General features: G+C 42.0%; 1 protein-coding gene across 1 annotated transcript in view; it reads left to right on the top strand.

Annotated features, from left to right (window-relative positions):
- The first annotated feature begins 1,964 nt into the window (after positions 1 to 1,964).
- Positions 1,965 to 12,408, top strand: part of LOC119428570 (mitochondrial 10-formyltetrahydrofolate dehydrogenase) — a 26,501-nt gene continuing 16,057 nt past the window's right edge. The window contains exons 1-5 of the mRNA XM_037696253.1: positions 1,965 to 2,017; positions 2,913 to 3,063; positions 3,153 to 3,223; positions 8,952 to 9,057; positions 9,595 to 9,682. Of these exons, the coding sequence (XP_037552181.1) occupies positions 1,965 to 2,017; positions 2,913 to 3,063; positions 3,153 to 3,223; positions 8,952 to 9,057; positions 9,595 to 9,682 (469 nt within the window). The remainder of the gene's footprint in view (positions 2,018 to 2,912; positions 3,064 to 3,152; positions 3,224 to 8,951; positions 9,058 to 9,594; positions 9,683 to 12,408) is intronic.

Below are 12,408 nucleotides of genomic sequence, written 5' to 3'. Positions count from 1 at the left end.
ATTTATTGACAGATATTGAATTATCAGGGAGACTCTCTTAAGAGTTTGCTGGTCCAGTTTAACCCAGTCAGAACCGGGTCACAATTTCATTATAATCCCGTCTCTGAGCAGATCAAACTCATAAAACCAGTCTAGATTGAAAATATCTTAACAACCCCTTCTGTTCTCACTCTATTTGCTCCCACTGGGGTCCATCCTGAGGAAACATGGTCTTTCATTCCATTGTTATGCTGATGATTGTCAGATTTTTCTGCCTTTTGAAACTAGCAAGTGCTTGCTCCATTCACTCTCTCCTAAAATGTCTAGATGACATTAAAGCATTTATGGCTTCAAATTTATTAAGTTTGAATGATCAAAAGACTGAAGGCATTGTCTTTAGCCCTAGCTCAACTGTCACCTCTGATCCTGTAAACCTGGACTCCCTTCAGCCATATCTTAAGCAGTCTGCTAAAAATCTCTATGGTTTTAGACTCGGATTTCAAATTTGACAAACCAACTCTGTTCTGCAGAAAAGCTTCTTCTATTTAAGGCAAGTAGCTAAGCTCAAGCCAATGTTGTCCAGACCCAACCTTGAGAAACTAGTCCATGCCTTTATCACGACTCGAATGAACTATTGCAATGCAAGGTCAGCCAGACCTCCATCTCACATTTCCAGCTCGTCCAGAATGCTGCTGCTTGGCTCTTAACCAGAACTTATTGGTCTGAGCATATTACACCAGTTCTGTCCTCCCTTCACTGGCTTCCTGTACATACTAGAATGAACTTTAAAATTCTTCTGTTGACCTATACGTGCCTAAATGGCCTTGCACCCCTTTATCTCTGAGGTACTGGAACCATATGTTCCCTCTCAGGCCCTGAGATCATCCATCTGGTCAAGCTGCTTTTGGCTGTTCCAAAAACAAGACTGAAGCTCAGAGGTGATTGGGCATTTTCATTTATGGGCCCAAAACTCTGGAACAACCTGCCCCCCACATTAAGATAAGATAAAACTTTATTGCTCCCACAGGAAATTATTGTGCCCAAGTTTCAGTACAAAGGAACATACACAAGAATCACAAGATATAAAAATAACGGAGAATATTAAAAAAATAACAGAGAATATAAAAATGCCAACAATTAAGTTCTAAACAGGTGCAGGTATAAACATTAAAGAGTTTGTTGTAATACAGGATTAATTTTATTGTCCTCTGTGCAGAAAGGGAGAGGAGTTAAAAGTTTGGTAGCCACAGAGAGGAAGGACTTCCTGTGTTGTTCTGTGGAGCACCTTGGTGGTCTCAGTCTACGACTGAAGGTGCTGCAGTGAGTCCATGGTGTCATGCAAGGAGTGTGATGTGTTGTTCAGGACCTGGAGCAGTTTCCTCAGCATCCTCTGCTCAAACACCTCTGTCAGAGACTGCAGGTCCACTCCCAGAACTGAGCCAGCTCTATTGATGAGTTTATCGAGTCTGTTGGCATCAGCTTTCTTCACCCTGCTGCCCCAGCACACCACAGCGTAGAAGATGATGCTGGAGACCACCGAGTGGTAAAACATCTGCAGCATGGTCCTGCAGATGTTAAAGGACCCGAGTCTCCTCAGAAGAAAAAGGCGACTCTGCCCTTTCCTGTAGAGAGCGTTGGTGTTAGCTGTCCAGTCCAATTTATTGTCTAGGTGGACCCCCAGGTACTTGTGGCAGTCCACAGTGTCCACCTTAGTACCCTTGATGTTGACAGGGTTGAGGGGACTGGTCTTCTTCCTGTAGTCCATCTGTAGCTCTTTAGTTTTTCCAACATTGAGTTGCAGGTGGTTCTGTCCACCACACCTCTGTATTCAGCTTCCTGGTCACCAGTGATGCAGCCCACAATGACAGAGTCATCCAGAACTTCTGCAGATGCAGGATTGTGAGTTGTACCTGAAGTCCGAGGTGTAGAGTGTGAACAGAAACAGTGAGAGGGCTGTGCCCTGAGGAGCCCCTGTGCTGCTTAGTATGGTGTCCGAGGTGATGTTTTGCAGCCTCACATACTGCGGCCGACCTGTGAGGTACTCTCTGATCCAGGTGATCTGTGAGTCCTTCACCTGCATGTCCAGGAGCTTACTGCAGAGTCGAACAGGTCTGATGGTGTTAATAGCACTGGAAAAGTCAAAGAACATTACTTGCAGTGCTATTACGCAGGCCACCTCCCTTCCTGTTTTTAAATCAGCTAAAACACATCTATAGTCTCTGGTGTTTCACACAGTGTGAGTTGATTTAGTATTTTTTTCTCAGTGTTCCTGTTTTTAATGTTTTTTTTTAAAAACAACATCTTTATTGATTTTTTTATTTATTTTGCAGAACAAGCAAGTGATAATAGTACAATTATCATTATTTTCCATTAAACAACATAATCTCCAAAGTAAACAAATATTAAAACAAGTATATGTAACTAAATGAAAAAATAAGAAAGTAAATAAAAAATAATAATAACAGCATATATCTATATAATAAAATAAGATAAGATAAAACTCAGCTCCAAGCATCTTTTCTGAATTAGTTTCCCCTATAATGTCTCAGAAATTCAGTTAATGGTGACCATATTTCTTCAAAGTCTAATCCTTTACCTCTGACAACATAAGTAAGTTGTAGGTAAATAATGTAAGTTGTTCCAGTACAATACAAGATGCCATCTACTTCACCCACATATGATTTGAGGGTACATCCATTTTCTTCCTGTACAAAGATATTAATCTCCTGGCCTGCATGAGTCCAAAATCAATCAATTTAAACTGTCTGGAGTTTTTAATGCTTTTAATTAATTCTTCATTATTATCATTGGTGTGTTATTTTTTCATTAATTTTACTCCCATTGATGTTATTGTTCAGCACTTTGATAACAGTTTCTGTTTTAAATATGCTCTATAAATAAAGTTGATTTGACTTGACTACTCTGACCTTCAGACTTGCAGACCTGATGGAGGAGCATCAGGAGGAGCTGGCCACTATCGAGTCCATTGATTCAGGCGCTGTGTACACCCTGGCTCTCAAGACACATGTGGGCATGTCCATCCAGACCTTTCGATACTTTGCAGGCTGGTGCGACAAAATCCAGGTTTGATTATGCTTCCTGTTTTACTGACATACAAACAAAATATTTAAAGTTTCTCACACTAAAAAAAAAAAAAAACTGTCTTCTGGCAGGGCAAAACGATCCCCATCAACCAAGCCAGGCCCAACCGGAACCTGACCTTCACCAAGAGAGAACCTCTGGGGTAGATCTATATTCTTCTCACTTAATGCCTGTTTTTTCATTAATGATGTGAAAGCCTGAAGCCCCTTTATTACTTAATCTTTCAGCTGTTTCTTCTTCAGGGGTCTCCACAGCGAGTCATCCTCCTCCATCTCACTCTGTCCTCTGCATCCTCTGTCCTCACTCTACCTACCCCCATGTCCTCTCTAACTGCATCCATATATCTCCTCTTGTATTTTTCTTGACAGCTGCATTTCTAACATCCTTCTACCAATATACCCACAGTCCCTCCTCTGGACATGTCCAAACCACTGTCCCTCCTCTGGACATGTCCAAACCACTGTCCCTCACCTGGACATGTCCAAACCACTGTCCCTCACCTGAACATGTCCAAACCACTGTCCCTCCTCAGGACATGTCCAAACCATCTCAGTCTGGTCTCTCTAACTTTATCCCATTTGTTCAACCTGTGCTGTACCTCTGATGATCTCATTCCTAATCTTCTCCATCCTTGTCACTCCTAAGGAGAACCTCAACATCTTCATTTCTGCCACTTCCAGTTCTGTCTCCTGTCTTTTTGTCCATGTCTCTGTCTCCAGACCATACAACATAGCTGGTCTCACCACTGTCTTGTAAACATTTCCTTTGACCTTCGCTGACACCTTTTTGTCACAAATCACTCCTGAAACTTTTCTCCATCCACTCCATCCTGCCTGGACTCTCTTCTTCACCTCTTTACCACATTCCCCAATTTCCTGGACAGTGGACCCCAAGTACTTGAAGTCCTGCACCTTTGTGACCTCTGCTCCTTGTAGCCTCACTGTTCCACCAGCCTCCCTCTCATCCACACACATGTACTCTGTTACTACAGTTGACTTTCATTTCTCTTCTTTCAAGTGCATACCTCCACCTCTCCAAGTTCTCTTCCACCTGTTCCCTGTTCTCACCACAGATCACAATGTCATCTGAAAACATCATAGTCCATGGGGATTCCTGCTTGACCTCATCTGTTAGTCGGTCCATCGGCAGAGCAAACAAGAAGGGGCTCTATCTGTCACTCCTACATCACATCTCACCACTTTTCTGCTGTTCTCATGCATGTCCTTTACCAGTCTAACATTAAACCTCCTTCATTTTTTTTTTTCTCTCTTCTTCACAACAGTCATTTGACACATAACCATTCATTGCTGTCTGACCACGCTTTCCCCTGCCACAACCTTACAGTCCTCAGTCTCCCTCAGGTTTCCTCTTCTACACAGAATGTAGTCGACCAGCGTACTCCTTCCTCCCCTCCTATAGGTCACTCTGTGTTCCTCCCTCTTTTGGAAATAGTTGTTGACTACAGCCATTTCCATCCTCTTGGCAAAATCCATCACATTCATCTAGATCTTTCCATAATTTATTTCTCCTTTACCTCACAGACGACCTGGAATATAACCACTGACAACAGACCTTTACCTTCCACATTCAGACACATCACTCTGCACTTTCTTCACTTCTACTAGATTCTTTTCTAACTCCTTCATTTATAACCACCCTTTCTAAAGTTCACTTCCTGTCCACACCATCAAGCCCCCTTTTTACCATCCTGTTCTAAATTATTATCCTGTGTTTTGTCATGCTGCGTTGAACTTACAAATTTTACACCAAAACATGCTGCTAAATCAGGAACAGTGTACTATGACTTTTGGTAGTGGTATGTCACACACCGTAGTAAAACTTTGATAATAAACTTTAAGGGAAAAATTTAGAGCTCAATGGGATTTTGACGAAACACATGAGAAAAGCCAGCCCTCTGTGTGACCATACAGCTCAAACTTTACAGCTGAAACATCCTTCTAATCAGACGTAGGTCACAGATAATTGAATTTTACACAATTGACCTAACATTTTGATATTTTTAGCATTTTTGTACAAAAAAAGTTTAGGTTTGATGAGTTTTACAGATTTTTCTGAACATTCAACTGACATTTGGTGATGTCACACAATAACTTTTGAATTGTTTGAAATTTATTTTGCTTACAAACTAATTATTCCGATAACTTCATTGTTACTAATACAAATTATCCACCTTATTCCTAGCCCTCATGATGCCTTGCACCAGTTATGGGTGCAACTTCTGGCATGAACCAGAACCTGTGTTTATGTGTGAACAGTACGAGCTCATGTAGTTTCTCCAAGCATTGTGGATTTAATATGTAGGAACACCACCTGTCAGAGCTCAAACAGGACAATATCATCATCTTCACTTCACCACTTGCTCAAGCCAAGATCGGATGCTTCCCTCCCTCCCTCTCCGCTTTGCTGTTCTCTGTCTGTCTGTGAAACTGCTTCTGAGACTCTGAGACTCTCTTGCATATCTTCCGAACCATAATTATGGACTTGTTCTGACCAGTTGGTCCCTCAACTCAATTTACAGCATTTCTTCGAGAGAAGACAGGCTTTAGGCGAGCCGATTTACCCTGTTGGCACGTACACAGCTGGATATCTCATCGACTGGAAGACTTGATGATGTGTCTATCTCTGCTGCCATCTGTGGATTTTAAGGACGCATATTGAATTGGATTCACGATAACTGGTTCCTGCTTTTTGGATTCAGCTGGTCCTAGTTTTTATCTACAATCAAGGAAGTCGTCAGCAGCAAATTTGGACCCGATCATGCTGCTTGCCTTTATGATGGTTTGGTTTCATGTCTCGAGTACCCAGACTCAAATGCTTTGGGCTGAATGGATCAGATCTTGGGGATTTTTACTCAGACATGTTCCATCGGTGTGGTCATATTATTTTGGACATTTCAGAACCGAGTGGACCAAACACAGACTCAAGGCAGATGTCATTAAGTTCTGCCTGTCCCCAAAACAACTGTGTGTTTATCTAAATTTTCGTCGCCTTGGTGTCCTTGAAGGCCACCTTATCTGAATTTCGCCTGGAAAATGTGATCTGACGCTCACCACCCCCCTCCCTGAGGAATTTCCAACTAATAACCAGATGAAACCCCGCTGACAAAACTTTGTGTCATCATTTCAGGACTCTGGATTCTCAGGGGTTATTCTAGGCAATTCTTCGACATACCTCGAGAATGTTTATGGATCTCACCGGAGGACATTGACTGATTACAGTGACCTCGAGAGCATCTGTAAGCGTTGTTGACCGCTCTCGTCTCTTCCTTCTTCCTGCTCTTCTATATTGCAGAATGTCTACGTAAATATGTGCTTGTTTGTGCGAGGTGTTTTTTCAAAATTAGGGGTTTTTCTCATCCAAGAAAAAAGTCTGATAGGAATTTTTTTCGCCTCCAACTCCTACATGTGTCCAGTTAACCACTGTTTTTGTCTGTCCAAACAGGTCTCACTTGTAAATGAGTCTTTGAGGCTCATTGTGATTTATCTGTTTAAATAAAGGTTGAATGAAATCTCTGCCTGCTGAGGACGAGCTGAAGAAGTGGCTGCAGATTACTTCTACTAGCATATGTAGCTACTTAAAGCTTTATTTAGCTACGTACTTACTTTATTGGCCTTAAAGCAGACACATAGCCAGCCAAAGTCTTAAAGTCCTCTATCACTGAACTTGGGTTAATCATAGAGGAAATCATAAAACTGAAGATGAACAAATACTATAAAGTTGTGACCTCCATACACTTGAATCAAACCTGATGTTCTCATCACTGTTTTCAATCCTTCTGACGATCCAGTGTCTCTTCTCTGGTGGTTTATTGTAGTCCAGACACAAAGTAGTAGCAGGTTTTCCTCAGTTGGCCGTTTGTCAAAAAAGTGAAATGAGCTCACATACAGAGTTTTGGGTGGTCGCTTCAAGTTCACATTTTCAGACACTTTCTTCTTAATTCCTCATCTGTAGGGAGGAGATAGAAACTATACCTCTTTTCACAGGAACTATTTTTGTTTTGGTCCATGTTCAACCTATTGTTGTAGCCACTGATTCACTTTTGTCTGGTTGTTCTGCAGCCATGAACACAACAGTGTAGTGAACTAAGCCTCAGGTCAAAATCTGGCCCTGAGGGCCTTCCTGGGACAAGAACTGTTATTTCATTGATTTGAGTCCAGAAACACAAATTAAGTTCATCCAGAGACTTTCTAAGTGTGTCCTGCACTGATCAATTGAAAGAACACTCTCTTTTTTATTATCATTACTATTTTACAATGTCTTGATAATCAAAAGTGTGTTTAGTTCAAACCATTTTAAATGTTGAAGTGAACTACTCATTTTAAATCAACTGTGAAACAGTATAAATGATTTTTAATCCTCATTCAAAGTAGAAATCAAGTTAATGTTTGTTACAAGAGTAATTATGCATTTTTTGATCTTCTGTCTGAAATGAGCAAGTCGTGATGTGGGTCAGAAGTCAAGTTTTGGTCAAAAACATGTTTATCGGAACGAAATGTCATGTTTAACTTTTGCAGACAGATAGAAGGAAAACGGCTCCTAAAAGTCTCTGTTCTTCAAAACATCTTTCTGTCTGTTCTTAAAACAATCTACTCTTTCTCCTTGACTTTTAATGACCCTCTTACGTCACTAAGACCACACCCCTGTTGGTTCTTTCAACCAATCAGGAAGTTCTCAGAGGAACCGGAAGTGACCTCTTTAAAAGGGTCAACACTTCCTAGTTCCAGCAGAACAACGGGAACTACGCAGAACAAAGTTCCAAAAGGAAGAACAAAGTTCCGAGTCTCGTGGGGATTATGGAATCTTCCACATCTGAGTGGAACCTCTGACGGGCTCACAGCTCATGTGAGTCCACCTGAGAGGTGAGCGTGGTGTTGAACGAAGTACCGTCACTACTTCGGACGATTCGCAGCTGTTCCTACGGAGACGCTAGAAAGGTAGCGTTAAATGGAACTCCGTACCAGTGGAGACATCTTCTACAAGGTAACGAGTCCCTCACTACCGAAGTGTACCGAGGTGGAGCTGGGTTCGGATGGAGGGTGCCGTTCGTTATCAACCCACTTTTCCCTCATCCTTTTTCTCTCCATTTAAACTCCTTCATTTTCCCATCTTTAAAACTCTTCTATCTTGCCAGTAAATCATCCAGATATTTTCATAAATGTCTGTTGTAATTAGTTGCAAGTGAGATACCATGGCCATATGGTTCTCATTGTAAAGCTCATTAATTAAGCTGTCTTATTGAAATCAATCTGCCAATTATTGTAAATGTGTGATATGTTTAAATCGTTTTTAAATAAATGACCCACTGTTGTTGGTGAGTCAAAGATAAAACACGTTTCCGTCCACATTTAATCATTCAAGGCACGATAGTACTCAGTCCAGAAAAATGAAAGAATCCGTTTAAATTATGAATAATATCAGAGACAGATATAGTTCATTACAACAGGTACCTGAACTCAGCACGGCCATTTCAATAAACTGTATGGTTGTTACATAAATGTAAACAAAAACAGAGTTTTATCTGCTAAACTGAATTCAAATTACTTTGAAATAAACCACAGTTTGTGCTCCACTACCATGATTAACCAATGCTTACTGCTACTTCCTGTGTCTGACAGGAAGTTGAATCATAATCTTTTACACAGTAGAGTCCCCAGGAATAAGGTGGATGCATTGGAATGTTGTTTATATTGTTTACTGAGTTATGTTGGAGTTTGGGGCAGCAGCTGCCTTAGGACCCTTCAACATTTTTTCTGAAATTCTCTAGTTTAAAGACTTCCTGCATTTCCATTCTGTATCTGTATTTTACAGAGTGCATTACAGTTTTTTGTTTTTCTTTTTCTTTGTGGCAGAGTTTGTGCTATAGTAATCCCTTGGAATTACCCTCTCATGATGCTAGCTTGGAAGAGTGCGGCTTGTCTTGCAACTGGAAACACATTAGTTCTAAAACCTGCACAGGTAGGCTTTTTATACTCCAAAATATACACAATCCCTTTGGAAAAAAAGTACCTTGTACATTAAAACCTAGCATTCCTTGAAGGAATGCATATCACTGGCCATATTTCAGGTTAGTTTTATACTAACTTAATTTTATAATGAGAACTGAGTTGTAGCCACATTGTGCTAACAGACTGACAACAGTGACTTCAGTAGTTAAGGCATAGTTTTAAATCTTGTGTAAGAAATATAACATGTTAAAGCCTTTTTTGTGTTGACTAAGGTTGCTGAGCTGTTGTAGCATTCAATGATTGCAAAAGTTTTAGTTCAATTTACCTTGTGGCTAATTAAATATTTTGCTTACACACCAGACATGCATAGACATTATCACCCTCAGCGAAAGGCAATAATAAACACAATATGAACTCTTAGCTACAGAAAGGTAGGCTGGAACACAAAGTGTTGTTCATACAGTTAATACATGTTTAACTAACTCATGTCCTCTGTTCGGATTATTATTGATTATTATTGATTATTATTGTGATAATTCATTCACAGGTGACACCTTTGACAGCGCTGAAGTTCGCTGAGCTTTCTGTGAAAGCTGGCATCCCAAAAGGAGTCATTAATATTCTGCCAGGCTCAGGTATAAGAAACATCATTACATAGTTCACACTGTTTCTTATTTTGCTATGTGTCAGGGTTTTCAGAAACAAATGGACTGTAATGGACTGTACTTATATAGCACCTTTTTATCTTATTTCAAGATACTCAAAGTGATTTACACTACAATCTGTGTCCTCATTTACCCTTCCATACAGCACTCTACTAGTTCTCTACAAAGCTAATTGAACAAATCATTCTAATGAGACTAATCAGTGTTTTAGCTCACATTCATACACCAATGGGACACACATCAGAGGCTATGAGGGGTTCAGTGTCTTACCCAGGGACACTTCGGCATGTGACTGCTGGTGGATTCAAACCCCGACTCTTGCATTGGAGGACGACTGCTCTAACCACTCAACCACAGCTGCCCCAAGCAACTTTGTGGTAGTCCAAACACGCAGAAGTTATTGCAGGTTAAGTTCTGTGATGTAAACGATTGATGTGTAGCATTCATGATGTGTTTTTGTTCAATATAATATGTGCTGGGTATGAGGCTGGGAAAGTTGCAGCAAGGAAACTGACATAAAAAAAATGGCAATTGTTTTATGCCTTTGCTGTCCCCCATTGCAAAGCTATGAGGGGAATTGGAAATACTCTCCTTCTGTCCATTTGTCTGTCTGTGCATGTTGTGAGCATGATAACTTTGAAAAAGAAGTGAGGTACCAACTTCCATGTAGGTGTGTGGCTACATATAGTGGGTAACAAAGGTCATCATCGAAAGTTGGGTTGCCACATCTAAATCCAAGATGGCTGCCACCATGCACATACACATACACACACACACACACACATCCACTTATTCCGAAATCAGGTCTTGGGGGCAGCAGCTTCAGCAGGGAGGCCCAGACATCTTTTTTCACAACCACCTTTTCCAGCTCTTCTGGGGGGACCCCAAGGCATTCCCAGGCCTACCGAGAGACGTAGTCTGTCCAGCGTGTTCTGGATCTTCCCCAAGCTTTCCTCCCAGTCAGACATGCCTGAAGCTAGGGAGGTGCCCAGGAAGCATCGTTACCAGATACCTTAACCACCTCAACTGGCTCCTCTCAATGTGGAGGAGCAGCGGTTCTACTCAGATTCACTCCCATATGACTGAACTTCTCACCCTATCTCAAAGGGAGAGTCCAGCTACCCTGCGGAAGAAACTCATTTCAGCCACCTGTATCCTCAGCCTCATTCTTTCTGTCACTATCCCAGAGTTCGTGGGCGTAGGTGAGGGTAGGAATGTAGACCGACCGGTAAACGGAGAACTTTGACTTACAGCTCAGCTCCCTCTTTACCACAATGGAGCGGCACAGAGTCTGCAATACTGCAGATGCGGCACCAATCCGTCTGTCAATCTCACGCTCCATTCTTCCCTCACACGTGAACAAAACCCCAAGATACTTAGACTCTTCCACTTGAGGCAGAGCCTCACCCTTGACCCGAAGAGAGTATTCCACCCTTTTCTAACTGAGGACAATAGCCTCACATTTGTAGGAGCTGATTCTCATCTCAGCCGCGTCACACTCAGCTGCGAACTGTTCCGGTGAGAGCTGGAGATCACGGCACAATAATGCCAACAGGACCATTTCATCTGCAAATGGCAGAGATGGAATCCTGAATCCACCAAACCGGACTCCCTCCGCCCCCCCCAGCAGCACTGAGAAATTCTGTCAATATAACCTGATGCATGCTCAATAATCCAGGTAGAAAAATCTAAAAAAGTTAAATCTGGTCCTCTGGACATTCAAAAAAATAAAACAAAGCAAATCAACAAAAAAATGTAGAAATGTTTCGTCTCTCATCCAAGAGACTTCCTCAGTCTGAGGAGCTGTATTCAGCTCAGTCTCTTAAATAGCACCGTCTCAGGGTGGATCAACCAGTTTTGCTGCTGGCAACCAAAACCAGCTGATCACATGCTCAAGAAGGACCATCAGCATAACAATGGATCATTAGCACACTGATGGCTGTTTACTACTCACAGAGGGCTGAGTGATACTAGCAATCACAGCATTGTAAGAGGGGGACAGTTGAACCCGGAGGCCTCCACCCCTGTTTAACGATGGACGATTTCTTTTCACAAAGATGGCCTCCTTTACTCCTCTCTCAAACCATCGTTCCTCTCTGTCCAGGATGTGAACATCTTCATCCCTGAAAGAGTGACCGCTGGCCTGGAGATGAGTGTAGACCGCAGAGTCCTGGCCTGATGATGTTGATCTTCTGTGCTGGGCCATCCTTTTGGCCAGTGGCTGTTTTGTTTCCCCAATGTAAGACTGATCACAGCCCTCCTGACACTGAACAGCATACACAACATTGCTCTGTTTGTGCCGGGGGACTGGATCTTTGGGATGAACCAGTCTTTGCCGTAATGTATTTTGGGGTTTAAAAGCCACTGGGACGTTATGTTTAGAAAATAAACGTCTCAGTTTCTCTGATACTCCCTCAACATATGGAATGACCACTGGTCTGGGTCTGGGTTCCTCCTTTTCACCTGTTGGCTGACTGGAGTCCTGTTTGGGTTTCTTCTCTGCTTTCAGGAAGGCCCAGTTAGGATATCCACATTGCTCTAGAGCCTGTCTTGTGTGGGATTTCTCCTTCTGCCTGGCTCCTGAGCTAGTGGGGACGCTGTCTGCTCTGTGATACAGAGTCCTGATGACTCCTAACTTGTGCTCCAAAGGGTGATGGGAGTCAAACTGCAAATACTGGTCTGTGTGGGTGGGTTTG

Source organism: Nematolebias whitei, chromosome 22 (genome assembly GCF_014905685.2).
Source record: "Nematolebias whitei isolate Nwh7 chromosome 22, NemWhi1, whole genome shotgun sequence".
NCBI classification, from domain to species: Eukaryota; Metazoa; Chordata; class Actinopteri; order Cyprinodontiformes; family Rivulidae; genus Nematolebias; species Nematolebias whitei.
Note: the sequence above shows the minus strand (reverse complement) of the source record. Positions and strands in the feature narration are given on the sequence as shown.